The sequence below is a fragment of the Oryctolagus cuniculus genome, chromosome 7, assembly GCF_964237555.1.
Source record: "Oryctolagus cuniculus chromosome 7, mOryCun1.1, whole genome shotgun sequence".
In the NCBI taxonomy this organism is placed as follows: Eukaryota; Metazoa; Chordata; class Mammalia; order Lagomorpha; family Leporidae; genus Oryctolagus; species Oryctolagus cuniculus.
This window is the reverse complement of record NC_091438.1, coordinates 67,410,876-67,434,094: the sequence shown is the minus strand read 5'-3', so window position 1 is coordinate 67,434,094 and position 23,219 is coordinate 67,410,876. Positions and strand designations below refer to the sequence as shown.

At 34.0% G+C, this 23,219-nt stretch overlaps 1 protein-coding gene across 2 annotated transcripts in view; it reads right to left on the bottom strand.

Moving 5' to 3' along the window:
• The window catches only part of COL11A1 (collagen type XI alpha 1 chain), a 209,003-nt gene that overhangs the window by 5,607 nt on the left and 180,177 nt on the right, over nt 1–23,219 (bottom strand). For both annotated transcript variants that reach the window (XM_017346045.3, XM_008264806.4), the window contains exons 55-64: nt 16,476–16,529; nt 16,237–16,344; nt 15,737–15,790; nt 8,770–8,823; nt 7,766–7,873; nt 6,821–6,874; nt 6,677–6,712; nt 6,528–6,581; nt 4,457–4,706; nt 1,180–1,292 (exon numbers count right to left, since the gene is read on the bottom strand). In XM_017346045.3, the coding sequence (XP_017201534.1) occupies nt 1,180–1,292; nt 4,457–4,706; nt 6,528–6,581; nt 6,677–6,712; nt 6,821–6,874; nt 7,766–7,873; nt 8,770–8,823; nt 15,737–15,790; nt 16,237–16,344; nt 16,476–16,529 (885 nt within the window). The remainder of the gene's footprint in view (nt 1–1,179; nt 1,293–4,456; nt 4,707–6,527; nt 6,582–6,676; nt 6,713–6,820; nt 6,875–7,765; nt 7,874–8,769; nt 8,824–15,736; nt 15,791–16,236; nt 16,345–16,475; nt 16,530–23,219) is intronic.

The window sequence follows — 23,219 nt, the reverse complement described above, 5'->3', positions numbered from 1 at the left end:
AGGCAGGAAGAAACAAACTTGTTAAGGCACACTGAGGGTCATAGGGAACACTGGAAGAATACTTAGGTAGCTCCTTACATAGGAAACCTTCAGAATGCCAGCCAGCATTAGCCAGTATGGCTGGAACCATCAGCTTTTCAAAAACATTCCTAAAAACTCAGCCAGGAAGTAAGGAGGAGGATGCAAGGGAAAAGTTATTTGTAGGAAGCAAGCCTAATCATTTCCCACTGGCAGGAATATTTAGAATATTTTATAGGACCCCATTCATTGTTTTGTTTTGTAGAGATCAGCAAAATATGAGGATTTATAAGGCCTTACCAGAGGGGATTTGAATAGTTAGTAAAAGTGAAGGTATTTTTCTCCAGATTTTCCCATATTTCTTTGGTGTCTCGAGTTTTCTTATGCTTTTTCACATATCAAGTGGGCTTGGGAAATGAAGGCTGCTTTGTGTCTGCCCCTGCTATCCATTCTAACTCACAAATTTTCCTCCAAGAAAGATTAGCCATGCATAAAATTGCTTTGCTTTGCCTTCAGGGGCTTTTGTATGCCCATACCATTTACTAAGAAGAATGAGATTTAATTGCATGAATACAGGAAAGGGCAAATTGTTCTACTTACAAAATATTTGGAAAATATAATCATGCTAGTGAAAAAGCGTTCTGATATTAATGATTGCTATTTAGCTTTAAAGGTAGAACTCAAGTGTATAGATATGGTTAGGTGACAATCAAGGAATATGTTTTCAGAGAATAAACATTTTAAAATTACGTAAGTGCAGAGGATATTTTGTATAAAAGATTAATTCTGTATAAAATTGAGCATTTTGAGCATAATATGCAGCTGTGGGTTCTACCACATGATAATTGGGCAGAAGAATACTACCCATTCGCTGAAATCTAAGATTCAGCTGTGCTGTTTTATCGAAAGCCACTGGATTTTAGAGAACAAGCAGGTGCATAGAGAATACATTTGGGGAAAAATTTTTAAAAAGATGTATTTTTTAACTCTATGTGTCATTTTGGTGCCTTCTTCATATGTATGCAAATAAAATGGTCTAATTACCCTGTAAGAAAAGCAGGTAAATGAAAATATGACAATATAATGTTCCTGTTTAGTTCAATATTGCAAAAACATGGCAGGAAGTGTCAGCATTCCCCACCAAAGCAGACTGATACTTACTCCCTCAGATTTTTTGTCAGGATAAATGCAAGTCTCACCACCAGCTGTGAAATTACAGTAAACTTTGAAGGAGTCCCCTGAACAACCTTGATTAGGATCAATCCAGTATTCACCTAGAAGGCAGAGAAAAATAGGACACACATAAATGCATCGATCCCAAATCTTATGTATTAGCTATACAATTTGATTACAAAGAGAAATATGGCAAATAAATAAGCATGGATCTCTGCCTTTTTAGATTTTTTGGCATACTGCAGTATATTTTAAATACTTAGAGAGTGGCCTTTCCTCTAGTCAGTCTCAAAGCTTTGCAAATGTCTCATGTACTCTATGTGCAACATTCTTTTTTAATTCTGAAATTTCTATCACTTTTAGGTTGCAGCTTAAATGTCACCTCTTCAAATATTTACATCTCATTTATTCATGTGAAATTACCTGCACATTGGAATCAGATGTACTTGACCTCAAATCCCATGTGTATAAAAGTACTTCAAAAAGCTCATGGAAGATGGAATTATAGGTAAGTTTACATAGGTGCAAAATTTTTTTTGAAATCCATTCATAATTTTTTCATAATATTTACTATTAACTTTTTGAAGATCCCTCATATGCACAAATTAAATAACAGCTTAATGATTTTAAGATACTTTGTTCAATAGTGTGGTCAGTATCCTATGGATTCTATGTTCAACCTATGTGTAATCTATTTGTTTCTCATTTCTATTGACATAGTCCTAAATCAAGCCATCACCACCTCTAGTCTACAGTAGCCCAGCAGCTTATGATCCAGCATCCTTTCATTCCATTTTGCTTCAGCTTCAAGAACCTTCTTTCAGTTCCATGAAAACAGCAAGAGCTTGTCTTCAAAGCTCTGCAAATGTTCCACACATTTTGTCCTTCTGATTCTTAGCACGACTGACTTTTTAAGACTTCAGAATAAATGTTCCCTCCTCAAATATTACCATGCAATTCCACCAAAATGGAATAATCGCTAAATGACCTAAATGTTCAGTATTTTTTTCATGAAATAATGTTATAATGTGCTGTAAACATTTTTTATTTATTTATTTGAGAGGCAGAGTTACAGACAGAGGAAGAGACAGAGAGAAAGGTCTTCCATCCATGGGTTCACACCCCAAATGGCCGCAACAGCTGGAGCTGTGCGGATCCGAAGCCAGGAGTCAGGAGCTTCCGCCTGGTTTCCCATGCAGGTGCAGGGCCATCCTCTACTGCTTTCCCAGGCCATAGCAGAGAGCTGGATTGGAAGAGGAGCATCTGGGAATAGAACCAGTACCCATTTGGGAAGCCGGCACCACAAGTGAAGGATTAACCCGCTGCACCATGGCGCCAGCCCCAATAATGTGCTGTTATTAATGTTTTTCTTTTTCTGTCTCTACTGCCAGATAACAAGTAGCTCAAGGGCAATCTTCTCTTATACGTCTTTATAAGTACACAATATTGCTAAAAATAATTTAATTCCAATTAACTAATCAGTCCATTCAAGAATTAATAGGGCTAAGTTTAATACAGAAAACACTTGTGGGACCAGTGCTGTGGCTTGGTGGGTATAGCCCAGCCTGCAGTGCCAGCATCCCGTATGGGTGCCAGTTTGAGTCCCAGCTGCTTTACTTCCGATCCAGCTCCCCGCTATGGCCTGGGAAAGCAGTAGAAGATGGCTCAAGTCCTTGGTCCCTGCACCCTTGTGGGAGACCCAGAAAAAGCTTCTGGCTCCTGGCTTCCTATCGGCTCAGCTCCGCCTTTGTGGCCATTTGGGCAGTGAACCAGTGGATGGAAGACTTTCTCTCTCTGCCTCTTCCTCTGCCTCTCTGTAACTCTGATTTGCAAATAAATATTTTTTTTTTCAAAAAAGGAAACCAAAACATTTGGAAACACAGTTCACAGTAAGCTTACCACTCTTGAAATTTGGAATATTTTTTTCTTAATTGCTCAAGTTAATCATGTGCTGTTATATAACTCAGAATCTGCTGTCATCTTTTACATATGATTTTTATTTAGGTATGCTTACCTTCATTTAGGTGTGAAGTATAACAATTATAACATATAAATATCATATTCTCTGTGTTTTGTTTAAATTTCATATAAACTCAATAGGAATTTGCTGACTGACTAATAAGTATATTTAAATTCAGGTGTAGAAGGGCCATTTTCTGGCACACATTCAAACTAAATCATTTAAACTCTTTGCTTACTGAATGCCAGTTAAATGTAAGAATCTCCTTGTAAATCACTGAACTAACATATCTTTTCCAAATAAACATAAAAATTTAAAGACTTTGGATAGCAATTTGCATAGAATTCGTAATAACTACCTGTGTTTTAGTTTTAACAGGCTGTGCTTGATTAAGATTAGATTTTATGACATTTTCTTTTATGGTAGCTGTTCTGAATTGCATTAAACATTTTTATCTGCAGTAAATTATTTTAATCTCAGTTATAACATTCATTATGGGATTGATAGTGCAAAACAATATTTTCATGGGAGTAAAAGAGGATGCAAAGTATTTCAGTATAAAGTGGGAGATTTAAAGTCAGCGAAAAATCTGCCTGTTCCTACTTTCTTAACTCTATGAGTTTAGTCAACTAACAGAATATTTGAAACTGCTTCCTTCTTAGAACAACGGGTACATACAGGATTTTACAAAAAATGTAGGTATAATAAGTTTTCCTAGCTTTTCATAACAAATAAACTGTTCATGCTTTTGTTTATTTATAGATCAACAAAAGTTGAATTTTTGCCCCAAGCTATTCTGATTCTTTAATATTCCATTCACCAAACTATTGACTAACTGATAAACCAAATGATGTTAATCAGTTAGGCTATTTGATCATATTCAGGTTATTCACATTAATGTTAAAGCACTGATCATATTCATTCAAACAACTTTATAATGTAATCTTACTGCTGAACGTATTAATATTAATGTTAAATAAGTTAATAATTTAGTATAGTTGCATAGCAATATGAACTTATGTGTGAATTCACAATACTCATGTTCTGATAATTGTCTACAAGGGAATGACCTTATCATGATTTAATGAAACCTTATTTAACAAACAAGGATTTTCCAAAGCAGATCTTGAAGTACACCACATAAATGATGTTTTTTTCTGTCTACAAGACTAGAATTAATAATTATTTGCTGTAGTTTTATTTAGAGAGCATATTAGACACTTAACTTGGATTAATGAGCTGACAATGCACTTCAGTCACTTAGAGGCTCAGTGCATTTTGTTTTACCATGTGTTATTAACATACCATCTGGGAAGTCAGGATGGCTGAGCTGCAGGTCTTTGCAAGTTCGGGCTGGATTGGTCTGAGTACCCATTGGGAACTTCATATGTTCAATGTCTTGTTTCAAAGAATTGAGGGAACCAAATATTTCCTCCATCCCATCTGAGTAATCAAGAATATTATCTTGGGCATCTGCTTGCATGCCTTCAGTGTGTCTTCTTGTTTTCTTGGGTGACAAGATCGGCAAAGGCTGAATGACTTCACCAGGTGGACCCTGTTAAAGGAGATAATGTAAATAATATTCTGCGAAGTAGTCTGAAGACATTAGGTATCACTGGTGATATTTTATTATAAGAAACTATAGTTGGCTTAGTTTTCCATAGCTACAAAATATTTGATACACAAGTTTATAAACTTTGTAAGCTCTTTTAAAAAGAACCTAGTGAAGATATGTATGTAGGTGCACAAGCCAGATAATTTACAGCCCTTTGTACATGAATGCAACACCAATTTGGGTAGACATGTTACATATATATTACACTCTTACTTATTAATGAGTTCTCATTTACACATCCCATCCTCACCACTAAATTTTATTTTATCTTTTTAAAGATTTATTTATTTGAAAGACAGAATGGCAGAGGAAAAAGGAGACTGAGACAGAAAAGACAGAGATCTTCCACCCACTGTTTTACCCCCTAAATGGCCACAATAGCCAGGTGAGGTGAGGGCCAGGCTGAGGGCAGGATCTAGGGAGTCCATCCTAGTCTCCCAAATGGGTATCAGGTACGCACATACTTGGGCCAACTTCTGCTGCTTTCCCAGGTGCAATCTAGCAAGAAGCTGGATTGAAAGTAGAGCAAGCAGGGCTTGAACCAGAACTCAGGTACAGATGCTGGCGTTGCATGCTGCTGCTTCACCTGCTGTGCTGCATGGTGAGCCCCTACACCACGAAATTTTAAAATCTCTGAGAACTAAAACAGGATTTTGAGGCTTCTGTGTTATCTAATGAGTCATCGATCACACTGATGGTAAGTTATGTTATGAAATACTATTTTAAGAGATACACATTAGCTTGCTTCAATTATGTGTATCTTAGAGCTTTATGGATTTATAAACCTAAAATAAATGCAACAAGACTGGAATTCACATGTATGTAACAGTAGAGCTACAGCAGAGTTAAGCAATTTTGTTCTCGGTTAAATTGCTTTCCCGAAAATGTGTATGTTGACTTCCTAACCCCAGTACCTCAGGATGTGATATTATTTGGAAGTAGGTCATCGAAGATATAATTAGTTAAGAGAATGTAGGCAATAAAGTATGACCTGATCCAATTAAAAAAAGAAAAAAGGAAATTTAGACACAGAGACGGACAGAGGGAAGATGTGAAGAGACAGAGGGGGAGACAGCTATCCACAAAGCCAAGGAGCATGGCCTGAAATGGGTCTCATCCCTTAGAAGTAACAAACAACTCTGCTGACCCTTCCATCTAGAATTTCCACTCTACAACTGTGAGATGATTCATTTCTGTTGATAAGTCATTACCACAGCCCTAGCAAAATAATGCACATATAGTTGGAAACATTTTAGCTCAAGAAAGGAGATTAAAACACTTTCACATGGATCTATATTTTAATTCTATCACTTAATAATTGTGTGAAGCCTGGAAAATGTCAGTATTCATAAATGGTAGCCATATTAATACTTTAAAATTATCATTATATACATTAGGAAAAATATTACTGAGCAACTGAATTTGTCTTTATTCCTAGGATCAGTTATAAATGTGTTTTCGTGGCATACATCAGTTAGTATCTTTAAAGTGTGATAAAAAACAGCATGTGATTTCCTTGAAAAACTACTCAAACAAGCTTATTATAATATATGAAGTATCTTTATATTTACAGAGAGCTCAATTAAATAATAAGGCTTGGCATGTACACATGATTACCTAATTGATATAGTTACCATTTCCTATAAAATCGTCATTTTTGGCAGGATGTACTTTTTGATCCATCTTACAAATTCAGAGAAATCATTGGCAGGCTCTAGTTATGAATTATCTATCCACACTATTCTTATTAAATGCACTTACCGGAGGCCCAGGGGGCCCTGGAAGACCACTGTCACCCTTCTGGCCAGCAGGTCCCTGTTGCAAAGGAAAAGGGACAGCCATAAATAAAGAACAGGGCAATTAAACAGACTATAGTGAAAGCTTAAAATACCAAAGGGAAAAGTACTTACAGTAGAGCCTTTATTACCCTTTGGACCTTGGGGACCCTAGAAAATGCAAAGGAAATATACAGATAAAAATCTGGAGCATTTGTGCCACTTTGTCATACTTGCCACTTAACTCTACCCTTCAAAAGCATTTTCTCTTCTACTCACTGGTAAGCCAGGAGGACCAGGTGGACCAATAGGACCAGCAGGACCTGGAATCCCCTAGAAAGAGAATCATCCGATTTATTATTTTTTGTCAAGTTTATTTGTTCATTTTTATTTATTTTATTTATTCATATTTATTTATTTGAAAGGCAGAGTGAAAGAGAGAGACAGAGAGAGATAGAGACACAGAGATGGGCAGAAAGAGCTCTTCTACCCACTGGTTCACTGCCCAAATACAACAGCCAAGGCTGGGCCAGGACAAAGCTAGGAGCCAGGAATTCCAACTGGATGTCCCACATGGATGGCAGATACCCATGCACTTAGGTCATCATCTGCTGCCTCCAGGTACAATAGCAGAGAGTTAGATCAAAAGGCTGAGGTGGGACTTGATCCCAAGTACTCTAGTAAGGGATATAAGCATCCCATGTGGCAGCTTAACCTGCTGAGCTACAACACATGGCCTAAGAATCATCCAATTTAAACATTTTTCCTCATTTATTCTATTGTCATGTTTTATATAATAAATCATATTATAAAATTTAGAAAATTTAAAAATGCTTAAGGATAGCCTTGTCATTTAGAATCTAAGAAATGGCTTTTGTAAAAATTCTGAATTTTTCCCATTTGCTGTAATGTCTATAATCACCTGTACTATCTCAATATTCTTTATATATCTTTTTAATCTTCCCTAAAGCCCTCAACATAAAATCTGGATGTGATGGGGACATATTGTACATACTGTGCAAGTAACTCCTGAATGGTAATGATTATGATTTTAACATAAATAATATTTAACTTATTTAACCCAAAGTTAATAAAAATCTCTTTTTGAAAACACAATTGATGACAGCAGATTAAAATAAAATACTTCACTGCTTTGGTCATTTTTTTTAATGTGAGCAAGTCTATGTGCATTGTTGGACAGGAAACAGGTCGTTATGTCCTTACCCCATCACCCTTTGCTCCTGGAGACCCTTGAGTTCCAGGGAGTCCTCGGTCACCCTTTTCTCCTTGCTCTCCTGGAGGACCAATCAGGCCAATTAAACCAGGATGTCCCTGTAGACGACAGAGAAAAGAAATTTGATATGATATACAAATCACAACCATCGCTGAATTCCAGTTATAAAATATTTGCCCATTAAATTTATGAAACAAAATTTTAGAAAGCAGATAAAAAAGATTAAAATAGACTTTCTGAAGAGCATAGATTCTAATTCTCTCACCTGACTGGATCATTCATTGCTTACATTAAGTGGGCCTTATTTTTTTTTCTTTTTTTTAAGCAAGGTGTTTACTAAGGAACAATATGCTTTACGAAAATATCTTTGGTGTTTCATTTGATTAATTCTCTCATTTATAAGGACAATAATGACCGTATGTAATACTGATGACATAAACAACTAACAACCATAAACTTATTATTATAATAAGCATCTCATTTAATATGAAATTATTTCTATATTTAGAGGCTTTAAAAATTTTAAAGTTATCTGGAGATTTAAAAATTATCTGAAATACATAAATACCACTCTAAAACAAACTTATTCTTGCTATTTGGTGAAATTCAGCATAAATTCTGGGAGATCAAATTAGTATTTGAAAAATATTTCTGGCTGAGGATATTAAATCTCATGTTTAAAAACATAAAAATGAGCATATTGTCACTCCATCTGTTTATTTTCTGAATGGTTATTTCAATATAACTATAAGCTTTCTCTGTATGATTCCTAAGAGGGAATATTGAGACAATATAACACTCAATTCTGGAGCAGTTTCTACTATTACTTTCCAAATTTTCTCTTTTCTAAATACATCTAGGAATCTAAGGATTGACATCTTTTTTGCATTGTTAGAACAGCAAAGGATTCCTTTAGAGTGATTTTAATTTGTAAAAGCAATTGCTTATGCTATTTGTGTAACAGAATCATAATAAAACTTTTTTTTCTTCTTACCTTCTCACCCTTGGAGCCCGGGTCACCTTTGAGACCAGGTAAGCCTGGGGGTCCCTAAATAATAATAATAATAATAATAATAACAAAAGAAGCAATAAAACAACAACAATAACAACACATATAGAGTAGGTATTAGTTCAAGAATCATGCTACTTAACTATTCACAGGACAAGTTTGGTTTTGAATTAAATATTTAGTTCAAAAATAGCTAAAAATGAAGAGTTATTTTTTGAGTATTCTAAATAAATATAATTGGTTAAATCATTATGGTTAATTTTTAACCATAATATTGATCATTTTGATTAAATAAATGTGAAGTTATAGATATATGACATAGTTTATATGTCTTTTCAGTTGAGAATAAGATATAAATATGAATGTTTAACCTGATTTTAGAAGAAATGATTTCCAAATTACACATCCAATCAAATATTTCTTTTCTAAACTGAAATTTCTGAAACAATAGTTTCAGAAAAAATTACAAAAATCTCGAACTTCGGATGTCATTGATCTCTGATAACCACAGAAAGAAATGTAGAAAAACATTTAATACACCTTTTGTTTGTATCTAAATAAGAATTTTATGTCTAAAAATGGTTGTCAAATATTATTCAAAATAAGAAAAAAAAACTTCTGTATACAATAACTTCAAATTAGTAGACAATAATTTGGTTAGGCTATGGCAAATTTTCTGAATACTTATCTCAATTACTTTTTCACTTTCATTATGATTCCAGGAGAGACAAAGTAAGAAAACCTCGTAATTCCAGCATTTCTTGTACATACAAAGTGCCACAGAATCAACAAAACTAGTTTAGTAATTCATCTTACATATTTACAACAATGTTAATGAAGTCACCATTTCTCCATTTTCCTTGTAAGACACTGGCTGATTTTATTTCCAACTATTAAAGCTAAGGTTCACACCTTGAACTCTGATCCCAAGTTTTTCAGCTTGACAATTGACTCCTTCAGTCAATGAGGAATAAGCAAGGAGGAGATGGTGCTACTCTGGTGGGAAGCACTAGCAACATTCGAAAAGAATAGTAGGGTAATGTAGCAAACTACGAAAGAAGGAATTCTATAAGGAAGTGGACCGATTCAGATTTTAGCAGTTTTGAGGGAGAAGGGCTCCTGTGGAGAGCACAGGAAAGAGAAAAACAGAAACATTTTGTGACTCGGTTGCTGGGAACAGAGGAATGTCAGAGCTTTTTGAATCTTGGACTATACCAGAACCAGAAATGGCTTTAACAAATCATAACAGAGGGGAACATGATGTCATTTTAGGACTTTTAGAACATAGTACATTTGGCAATTTTCTCTTAATAATTTATTGCGATCAAAGTGACTGAAAATCAAGGATCTCAGACAGTTCAAAGGAACTGATCACCTTGAAATATTTTGAGGACTAATATTGATTAGATTGACAGGTGGCAGAGCCGTGAGAACTTAAAATCGGTCTGGTTATAAACTCTCACAAAAATTTAGGAATTTACTGAGCTTTAGGAATGATTGAATGTAATACAAACCTTTTTTTTTAATTAAAAAGAGCAGACATCCAGAAACATTTTTTTTGAAATCACACATTTTGCCAATACAAAACTAAGAAACTGAATTAAGATGGAGAACCATTTATATTTTACCTCCCTGATTTTTTTGTTTATCTTTTAAAATACCTAATTACCTATCTCAAATTAACAAACTTAGATATATTTGTCACTTCAATATGGTTTTTAGAATACATGCAGATTGTGAAATGTCTAATTAAAGCTAATCTCTGTACCTGTTATAGCATCCATTTATTTTTTATCCCAAGAATATTTCGTATCTAATCCCTCAGTCTGCCACAGATGTGGGAGACCCGTGTTGATGTATTTGAGAGGAGAACAGCTGATGGAAGCTGTCTCTATCTGCTTCTCTCTTTCTCTTTTCCTCTATTCCTTTGCCTCTTAAATAAATAAATAAATTACATATATGTATGCCAGTACCAGAAACCAATTTTAAAGGTTGGTTATACTTGATGTATATCAGTTAAAATCAATATATTCTCTAGATTAAAATATGAAACACTCCATTTTGTTATGAGAGAGAGAAGTGTTGGGGCTGTTGCTGTGGGCATCAGTTTTTCAGTGTTTCATTCATAGAGTTTCCAGTCTCCCACAGAATAATCTGGAGGATCTTGGATCTACTGCTTATTGTCTCTGGGCTTTATTAATAGAAATATTCTAAAAATAATAGCTGGTTCATAATATTGTGGCAGTGAAGGAAAACTAAGCTTACAAAGGCTGCACCAACAGTGAATCTTAATAGAAATGTTAATTTCTATTTCTATCTAATTTTAGATGTGCTACATGTAGATTCTTAGCAGCTTTCTTATCTAACAGCACAGGCTAAAATGACAAAAAAGAAGAAATACTAGTAATTCTAATTGCTGAGGTTTGATAAGAAATATACTAGACATTATGCGGATTTTAAATCCTTTCTATAGATATTATTCATGAAAAAGTTACAGGTAATGAATATTAGTTCCTCTAAGATAATAATCTCATGATATTACTACAAAATGATTCTAACCATGAATATGCCAAGCAAAATCAATTTTGTATTTTCATTAGCTAGAAATATAAATTGGTAACATTAGGATATTGAAAACAGTTATAAATAACTCTCAGAACCCGGAACAGATTAAAAACATCAGCTCAGCATATAAAAACACTATTCCAAGTATACACATTTTCTATTTCCTCTTTAGGATACTGTAAATTGAAAAACCCTAGAGAAATACATAATTCATAAGTAATAAAGTGAAAAGGAAAACAGGGATAATACATTCCTAAGCATCTAGAATACACAATCAAACATTTTCCCCTGAAGTATTATGCTTTTTGGAATATTTGCTTTGATCTGCATTTCAAAACTCCAGTGCACTAAGTTTAAAGAAACTGCAGATTCGACACTTAGGAACATAAAATTGCATAGTAATGTTTAATTTGGTGAAAAGCAAATGCTGTGTTATTTAAACTTGTTTTATCATTACCAATGAACTAAGTCTCAACACTGTTTACAGTTTAAATGTAGCATTAAAATATCAAAAGGTAATTCAATAATTAACTGTACCTTTTATTCAGGCTTTTATGGTTTGAAAAATAATGCTATCAAATATTTAACTTACCAGATCACAAAAAAGAAGGAGTATATGGTAAAACCAAAGTCATCTTGACCAAAACTAAATACTGAATAATTTCCAGCTACATCACAACTAATAGGTTTTTAAAATAAAAGCATATGAAACAAAACTTAAAAGTAAAAATAAATGCTAATTTTGCCTTCAAAAAATCAAGTAAATAGTAGTTTTCTAAATCTACTGAATTCAGTTAATTTTGTCTTTGCAGCAGAGGGTAGAAATTAGATACCAGAACTCTTCTTTTTAAAACACTTGGTCTTATTTCATTTAGTGATTATTGTTAGTCTACTCACAAAGTAGTACTTCCATTTAAAAAAAAAAAAAACTCTAATAGGACTCTTTATATAGGTTACCGTTGTATTTAGCTTACTGTGAACTCCCACACGAGCCATTCTACCTCAGTTCCACATGGTGATGTTAAATATGTGTGTCTCTGTGTATGTGTCTGTGTATCTATCACTCTATCATCTGCATATCTAATCTAGCTAGCTAGCTATTTATTTTAAATTCACACATGCACATATAAAATGATTTTTATAATGAGAAATTAACTTCTGAAGTAATACTATATCATATATTAATTACAGCACAATCAATAAAACAGAGTGGGCAGACTCCAAGAATAAATCATTATAAGAGTTTTAAAATATATTTCATTATACCTCAAAGAATTTGTTTTTAAGTTCCCATAAAATTTTTAAACTGTAATATACATGGGTAATAGATGTCCTGTTACAATTCAATTATCTAATAAGGTAGCTGCAAACTCGGAAGATCAAAGCAAAAGGTCATGTTCACTGAACAACTAAGTTTGCTTGAAAGTTGGGGAACGGGCAAGGGCTTGGCAGCTTTGTCTAGCCAGTGGTGCATGGCAGTAGAAAGTGTTCGGCAGCTGTTAGAGGGAAAAAGAAACCCGACAGGTAGTTGCAGAAATCTGGTGATAAGCAAGCTGAGGCCTGTGTAGACTTGAATGTGTGTGAATATATTTATAATTACAATGAGAAAAATACATCATAGAGGAAGTATTATTCATATAAATTTCAGAGATTAATGTAAACAAGTGCAAGTTTTCTAGTGTCTGTTAGTTTCACCTTTCACACTTAAGCCCTTTTTCCTCCTTCAATAATCTAATCACACTTGTATATCATACATATATTCACATTCTATTCTCAGAGGGGATGAATGTCCTATTGTCCTATTGTGATTATACCTAGCATTCTCTACCTGCTTCTACTATAGTACTTACTAAATTATGTTCTAACCATTGAGAGTATAATCATACATGTATAGTCCTTATATTTAAACAACCAACAACTTGCTATCAGATTTATGGATGATACACATGCATGAATAAAATAAAATTTAGTTAATTTTCACTAAGAATGAGAAATTTAATATTTTCAAAATAATTATCAATTCATTTAATCTTTTTATGGTGCTACTAGTACTAACTTAAAAAACATAAGAAACTCAGTAAATAGAGGCTATCCCCATCCCCATTTAGCTTATTTAAACTTCATAGCATTTCATGGTACAGAGGGTATTCATATTCTCATTTTAAGAATAAAGAGCTTAAAGGAAACTGACTAACTTTCCTAAAATCATCTTACAAGAGAGTGGTTGTGCCTGTTTTGGAGACTAGAGAGTTTGGTTTTAGAATCAAGATCGTCACCAGTGATCATGATAAACTACATCTTACTCCGATTAAAAAAATCAGTTACTGAGATATACATTTCTTTGCTGAGTCAAAAGTTTCATTAAAATGCCACAAATGGCACTGTGGAGATGCTTTCTCTGTCCATCCTCACCCACTGGGCATTAAATAGCATTTTCTTGGCGAAATACCCCAGCATAACTGAAGCTATGACAAGCTGATAGTGTACACATGATGCATAGACTCTCCAGTCAAAATCCAGGCCGAGCATGGCACGGGCCTACGCTGCTCACTGGTGATGCCTATCATCCCACTTTGCATTAAAGGGTTTGAGTCAAGAATACAAACTTCTGTAAGCTGGAGTCGGGTGACACATCTGATGGTTTTATTTTCAATATTAGCTGAGGGAAATCTCTAGCACATACTTTTCATTTCATCTGCAGAAAGGTCAGAATACTTATTGGAAAATCTGAAATAATAATAAAAAAATCCCTCTGGCAAATTTTAGGATGACATTAAAGCAAAGTATTTTTTCTTCCAGACTGTAAATGTGCTGCTAGGAGCTTACTGTTTCTAAGGAGAATATTTCCTAAATAGTGGTGCACAGGTGGCGCCCACCCTGCTTCAGCCTGGGCCTCTTCCTTTGCTGATGAGAATGTGTTCAGAGTTGTTCATCTCTTTCTTGAAGTCAATCACATTTTGATAACTTTGATCCACTTATTAAATAAGTGATCCTTAACTTCTCAGCAAAAGTTCAAAACTAATCTCTTTAACACTTAGGACCTATTTGGTAGGTAAATTTATGATAGACAAATTAAAGGGGCATCTGTTTTTAAAAGGAGTGGTCAAAATTCCTCCTGTATCGTGGGAATTGGGAATTCTATCTTTGATAGTGTTCTCAGGATATATGTATCTCTGAGATAATTAATGCATGAGATAAGAGGCATTTCAGTGAACTTTGAATTACTATATGGAGGAACATGACTAATAAACCTGTATGTGCTGGAGCTGTGGCACAGCGGGTTAGGGCCCAGCCTGTGGTGCCTGCATCCCATGTGGGTGCCAGTTCTAGTCTGATGCTCCACTTCTCTTGGAGCTCTCTGCTATGGCCTGGGAAAGCAGCGAAAGATGGCCCAGGTCCTTGGGCCACTGTACTCATGTGGGAGACCCTGATGAAATTCTTGGCTCCTGCCTTTGTCCTGGCCCAGCCCTGTGCCATGGCAACCATCTGGGGAGTGAACTAGCAGATGGAAGACTGCTTTCTTTCTCTACCTCTTCCTGCTTTCTTTCTCTACCTCTTCCTACAACTCTGCCTTTCAAATAAATAAAAAAATAATTTTTTTAATAAATAAACCTATATGCAAGTGACTTACTTATTGTTATTTGTCTAATTTGTTATTTTAATAAAGCCCTTCATAAATAATTCTTTGGACAATGAAATTCAGTTATCTCTACTATGAAATAAAAACTGTTTATAAAACTAGCAAGTCACCTAGTAAGCAATAATTTTAAAAGTCAAGTCTTTATTTTCACTTTCTTTCAAATTTTGTAGCAAGGACAGTTTTCCCTCAAACAATAAACTGATCTGCATAGAGTATGCCAGTAAACTAAAGGTTTTACTTCTTCCAAGTATAATACTCTCAAGGTTTATGATATAGTGACCAAGTTTATTCGGTATTGTAATTGCATATTTCTTCACTGATGGAGGATAGAATCTTATCTTTCTAACTGTATGGTTCATGAAAAGAACTTATTTGATCAAGGAGTCATTGCATGTCTGTGCCAACATCATTCTTTAAAATGAAGTCACAGGAAACTAAGTGTCATTCTATGAATTCTGGGAATTTTCCATACTAGGAAAAAGACTGACTGGGTCACTAGAGACATTTTACTCAGAGTGGAAGTAATTTTTTTTTTTTTTGTCCAAAGAAAGGAAAGTCTTTTGATCAAGTGGGATATTTTCCATTTTCTTACAGTGGATATTATTTTCTAATTTTTAGGTCTGAGTAATATTCCTCCTGGGATGCTGTACAAAATATAAATCGATTTATAAGCTGGAATTTCAAGAAGTCTATCTTATCAACAATTGATTTCAGGAATTCTCTCTAAAATAACTGTATGGTACTCACCATAGGTCCTGGTGGTCCATCTTGTCCTGCAGCTCCAGGGAGACCTTGCTCTCCCTATAGAAAATAAAAATAATTTTTAATTAAAAAATACAATAGGTTTTAAAAAAAATTCTGGAAATCATCTATGAATTCCACCATAGAAAGAATGTCTACAGACTTTGTAAGCAATTTTGTGTCCTTTTGTTATGTGTGTATATGTCCATATGAACATATACATATGAATACATAGATTAAAGTATATATACAAAAATTTACATCATTAATATAATAGGGTTTAATTTTATATTCTGCCTCTATAAATTAGAATTTTATGATACACTTACTAAATAAATACCATACATTTTGAGCATATAATATTATTACCTAATATGTACTGAATTCCCATAAAAATATCCATGATGCAATTTATTAAATAATGCTGTCAGAAACATCTCACGCAAAACTCATGTTGGAAATCAAACAATATTTTCAAAACGTCACCTTTCAGCACTGCTACTCACCACAGGGCCAGGAATGCCCCGAAGGCCTTCTGGACCAGGCTTTCCAGCAGGACCTTGAGGACCAACTGGACCAGTTTTTCCAGGAGGACCTTCGGCACCTGCTTCTCCCTAAAAGAAAATAAAACATGTGAGCACATGAATAATAACAAAAGATACCACTATTTTATATAAGGTTCTAAAGTCAATGTGGTTCACTGCATGCATGAGATTCTGAAGCACAGCATCTACATCTATTTTACCTTAGCACCTTTTTCACCTTGTCTTCCCTCTGCCCCTGCAGCTCCAGGAGGACCCTATAAACATAAAGTTATATTTAAAATATATACAGCATAGAACAGGGATGTAAACATACTTCAGCTTAATTTATAAAGATTCTAATACACTATGGTTTCTATGGCATTCTGGCTTAAACCACAAGAAGGAAAATCAAAACCCAGTCTATATATAAACTTTTGCTTAGAATATTAAAAAATACGGGCTGATATTGTGGTGTAGCAGGTTAAGCCACTGTCTGTGATGTCAGCATCCATTATGGGCATGGGGCTGAGCTCTGGCTGCTCCACTTCTGATCCATCTCAATGCTAATGAGCTTGGGAAAAGCAGAGGAGCATGGCCCAAGTACTTGGGTCCCAGCACCCATGTGGGAGACCTAAAAGAAGCTCCTGGTTTCTGGCTTCAGTCTCACCCAGCCCTTGCTGTTGCAGCCATTTGGGGAATGAACCAGCAGATGGAAGATCTTTCTTCCTCTCTGTCTCTGTCTCTCTCTCTGTCTTGTTCTCTCTCTCTCTCTCTCCCATCCCCTCTCCCTCTCTCTCTCTCTCTAATTCTGCCTTTTAGATAAATAATCTTTAATTTTTTTAAAAAAATATTAAAATAAAGCAAGATTAACACTACAAATTCTCAGATTATAACAATGTAAGGAAATATTAAGAGTAAAGTTTTTAAAGAAATGAAGAATTAAAATAGTAACCTGAATGTCTTCAGTTCTTTAATTAAAAAAAGATACATATTGATACAAATGATACCAGTCATTAAGATATGACAATAATAACTATTTGTGCACCCAACATAAGACCATCCAGATACATACAAAAATACTATTAGACTCAAAGAGACAGACTCTAGTGCATTAACAATGAGGGACTTCAACCCCACACTGCCATTAATGGACAAGTTATCTGGACAGAAATATCAACAAAGAAACATTGGAGTTGAATCACACTATTGAACAAATGAAACTAACAGACATCTGCAGAACGTTTCACCCAACAGCTATAGAATATATATTTTTCTCCTCAGCACATGGATCTTTTTCTAGTATAGACTATATGTCATGTGGCAACCCAAGTGTTACTAAATTTAAAAAGACTGTAATTATGCCAAATATCTTTTCAGATCACAAAGGAATAAAAGTAGAAATAAACAAGAATAATAACAGAGTTACAAATACATGGATCCATATTACTTGCTAAGATTAAATAAATAATATATAAAAAATCTAAATAGATCCATAACAAGCAATGAAACGAAAACAGTAACTATGTCTCCAAACAGGCCTGGATTGTGGCACAGTGGGTAAAGCCGCCACCTGAAATGCTGGCATCACACATAGGTGCAGGATCGTGTCCTGGCTGCTCTGCCTAATGGCCTGGGTAAAGCAGTGGAAAATGACCCAAGTACTTCCACCCTTGCCACCCGTGTGGGAAGACCCCGATCGAGTTTCTGGCTCCTGCTTTGACCTGACTCAGTCCCAGCTGCTGCAGTCATTTGGAGAGTGAACCAGCAAAGGAAAGACTTCTCTCTCTTCTCCCTTTCTTTCTGTGACTCTTTCGAATAAAGAAATAAATCTTTTAAAAAACTCTCCCATCAAAGAAAAGTCCAGGACCTGAGGATTTTACCACTGAATTCTACAAAACATTCAAAGAGGAACTAACGCCATTATTTTTCAAAATATTCCAGAATATTGAAAAAGATGAAAGTCTGCCAAACTCTTTATGAAGTCAGCATCACTCTGATATTAAAAACAAGAAAGGCATAACATACAATAAAACTGCTCCAATATTTTCAATAAACATAAATGTAAAATTCTTAACAAAGTATTGGTAAACTAAAGCCAACAATAAATCAAAAAGATGAATATCAGTGTCCAGCAGGACTTATTCCAGAAATGCATCAGTGGTTCAACATTTAAAAATTGGAAATTTCATAAATCACACCAACAGAATGAAAAACAAAAATCATAGGATCATCTGAACAGATGTAGAGAAAACATTCTATAAAATTCAACATCCTTTCAAGATAAAAGCTCTCCAAAAATTAGGCATAGAAGCAACATATCTGAAAATTATAAAGGATATATAGGACAAATGCAGGAACAGCCAATATTATATTTAACAGGGAAAAGTTGAAAAACAATTCTCCTCAGAGGTGAGCAAGATGAGGACTCTTATTAAATCTAGTATTGGAAATATTAGCGAAGGCAACTAGGTAGGAAAAATAAATACCATCACAATTGCAAAGGAGGAAGTAAAATATCCATCTAGCAGATGACATGATGTTGCACATGGAAAATCCTAAACCCTCCACTAAAAAGCTATTAGAATTGATAAACCAATTCAATAAAGTAGCAGGATACAAAAGCAAAATAGAAGAAGCAGTAGCATTTCTATATATACACAAACACAATCTCACCGAGAAGAAAATCAGGGAAAGGAATCCCATTCACAATGACTACACAATAATCAAATACTTAGAAATGAATTTAATCCAATAAATGAAAGATCTCTACAATGAAAATTATAAAATACTGATGAAAAATCAAGAACACAAAACATGGAAAGATATTTCTCACTCATGAACTGGAAGAATGAAACTCATTAAAATGTCTATACTACCTAAAGCAATTTATGGATTCAGTGCAATCCGTATCAAAATACCAACCATGCTCTTTACAGAATTAGAAAAAAAAATCTTAAAATTCATAAGGAATCACAAAACCCCAGAATAGAGAAAAGAATTCTGAGCAAAAATAAATCAAGATATCTCATTTCAAAGTGTACTACAAAAGCTATTGTAATTGAAATAGCAAAGTATTGGCATAAAAACTGAAACATAGATCAAAGGAACAGAAAAGAGAGCCCAGAAATTAATCCTTCTACATATAGTGACCAAAAATATACACTGAAGAAAAGATAGTCTTTGCAGTAAATTGTGCTGACAAAACTGGACCTACATATATATTAGAATTAAGTTAGAGCCCTATCTCTGAAAACATGGATCAAAAATCTGTAAGTAAGATCAGAAACTATGAAACTGCTGGAAAAATACATAGGGGAAACGCTTCAAGACATTAGTATAAATGAGGACTTCTTGGATAAGACCACAAAAGCACAGGCAACAAAGCAAAACTAGACAGATAAGATTATACCAACCTCAGAAACTTCTGTACAATGAAGGAAACAATCATTAGAATGAAGACACATCCAAAAGAATGAGAGAAAATATTTGCAAACTACTTATCCAACAAATGATTAACATGCAGAATATATCAATAACAGAAAAACAAAGCAAAATCAACAGCAACAACAAAAAACCCAATCCTTTGAATAAATGGATATGGAACCTGGGCAGTTCTCAAAAGAAGAAACGCAAATGGTTAACAATATAAATTGCTTAATATTACTAGCCATCAAGAAAGTGCAAATTGAAGTAATGAGACATCACCTCACTCTTGTCAAAAGGCAGAGAGTAATAAGTGCTAGCAAGAATGTGTAAAAAGGGGAACACTTGCAAAGAGTTGCTGGCAATGTAAAGTAGTGTAGCCTCTGTAGAAAAGAGTTGGGAGACTTCTTTAAAAACTAGGACTAGAACTGCCATATGATCCAGAAATACCATTACTTGGTATATACCCAAAATACATGAATTCATTCTATCAAAGAGATACCTTCTCCTTGTTAATAGCAGCACAGCTCACAATAAGCAAAATATGGAATCAACCCAGGTGCCTATCATCACATGAACAGAAAAAGAAAATGTGTGTGTGTTTGTGTGTGTGTATGCACACATATACACAATGAAATACTATTCAGCCATAAAAAATGAAATCTTGTCATTTGCAGCAAAATTGATGGAACTAGGGGACATCATGTTGAGTGAGAAAAGCCACACAGAGAGACAAATATTACATGTTCTCCTTTATATGTAGGAGTAAAAATTGAAAAATAAATCTCATTAAAATCTGAGTATAGAATGTTGCATATTGGAGGCTGGGAGAGAGAGATAAAAGGTGTTTAAGTAAAAAAGAGGGAAGGTGGTTTTGACTCATTAATTGTGACAAAGATATTAACATGGGATATTAATATTAATAGCAGAAAATAGGTGAGGGGCATATGGAAATTCTTTGTATTACTACCTCATAATTATTGTTTTGTAAATTTAAAAACATTCTAAAATATAATGTCAAAAAATAAACATACCAGTATTTCCCAGAACTATACTATACATGGGAAATAAAACCAAAAATAAATAAAATTGAAACCCTAGTTCACGAAGTTTAATAATGATATAAAAATATTAATACAGTGTATTATAAAATAAGTTGAGATATTTGCACAACATAGGTGCACTGATCCAATGCATCAGTAGGGAAGGCTTCTAAAAATCAAATATATGTTTTGATTCTTATAGAATAGACAAATGAGGGATGGATATTTTCTTCTATACTTTATCTTCTGACCATTCACAAACAAGCATAACACCATATGGATGGAGAGTACAAGGTACTCTTCAGAGAACTGGTAGTATATCAGTCAATCTATTTAGCTAAGTCTCTGGGCATTTGTGCGTGTGCACTTGGTGAAATATCAGAGTGCAGGATTATGTAGTGGCTTGAGAGCTGAGAATGAAAGAGGGAAACTAGAGACAGGCAGGGAAACAAAGGTCTAGATTTTTTTTTTAACATGAACAAAGTAAACTATGTCAATTTTAGTATGAGTTTTCTTTATCTTGGTAAACAGTTTCAAACATTACATGAATAACCATTCTCATTTTCCACATTTAAAAAACATTAGAGCAGTACATTCCATACAATATTAAAAATATTAACATTTAGACTATTAGCAAAGTAATGTTAAATAAATTTAACTCCAAATATTTCAGGACCATTACTATCCTTTTTGAAGTATGAATCTATTCTCTTTGTATAATTTGTAATCGTATAAAATTGAAATGCAGATCTTATGTTAATAATGACCTCAGGAAAAACAGTTTTTTTTTCAGATATTTTAAGTGGATTATTTCAATATATTTCTATCTATTGATTTACATAACAGGAATATTTCAAGCACCTTTGTGAAAGCAAATGTCTTAATTTGTATATGAATTAATAGTACATGTCAATAGTATATATAATACTATGTATGTATCTATGTACATACTTATGAACTATGAATGCACATATATTTGGTATGTACATATACATTTTATGAGATAATGGCATATGTGTGTGCATGTATATATAAGTTAAAATTTCATCCTTGTAGTAAGTTAGTAATATGTTATTTTGATTTTTTATTGTGAAAGTCCTTCTGCAATATGAGTTGAAATCTTTAAAGTTCCCTTTAGACTGGCATTGGGCACCTGTTCCTGTCCGTCTGCTCCACTTCCAATCCAGCTAATGCACCTGAGAAAGCAACAGAAGATGGCCCAAGTTCTTGGGCTGCTGAACCCACACAGGAGACCTATGCAGAGTTCCAGTCCTGGCCCAGCCCTGGCCATTGAGGCCATCTGGGAAGTGAATCAGCAGATGGAAGATTGAGCTCTTTCTCTCTCTCACTCTCTCTCTGTCTCTGTCTCTACCTTCCTGTAACTCTGTATTTCAAGTGAAAATAAGTAAATCTTAAAAAAATTCTCTTTAAAATATGCACTTTCATATTATAATATTTAAATTATTCTAGTAGGCACTATATTATGTGTTTCTATAATAGGGTATGGAAGTACTTCAAGGATAACTTGAATATTAAAATCCCATGGGCTGTTCAATCTTCTAGTACTTAGGAAATATGCCTTTATTCTCAAGTAGTACAAATGCATACCAGAAGATACATATAATACAAATGATAACTTAATTTTCCTACTTGTTCAATAACCACTAGAATGTTGTTTCTCAGTAACACAGCCATTCACAACATTCTGATCAATATTCTATTAGGAAGTCTTATTATCATTCACGTGTAAGATTCACTCAGAAAAAAAGGGATAATACCTTGAACACATTTTCAGTCATTGATATTTACTCTGTGAGGTATTTTAGAAACATTATAATGGCTCTATTTTCTACTGCCTCCAATGCAGGGAAACTAAGGATAGGAGAAATGTTAATTTCTACAAAACATATACAAGGCTTACTTAAGACCATATATTCTAGATTAATTAAAAGGAAGTAAATTGTAAGGAAATTCAATATTCATTCAAGTCATGAACTTGTTCGTGAGACATTATGATTATTGTGTAGGAATATGTTTTTGTTATTCTCTCCCAAGTTATATTAAATTGATACTGCATCAGATCTTGCTGCCCACCATCTGAATTCAAATGTGTGTGGAAACAGACTTATCAAGTGACAAATTTTCTCTACACTGTACTCTTTTTTTGTTTGTTTTTTGTTTGTTTTTCTTTGCTGGAAAATTATCAGCATTGACATTTTAAAAATTTTATTTAAGGAATATACAAATTTAGGAATATTTACATTGTACTCTTAGTGGATTAAATAATTTGTGTTCACCCAGTGCAAAAACAAAGTGAGCTTACACAGATACAGTACTTTTAAGTTCCCACTTATTTCCTTTTCACTTAACACTCAGTTTTCACATTATTGTTTCTCAAACTCATTATAAATCTCTACTGTTTTACTAACTCATTTGTAAATGAATTTTTCATAAATTTAAATTTTTTTCATCTCTTTTGGCAATAGTCCTCACAGGAAA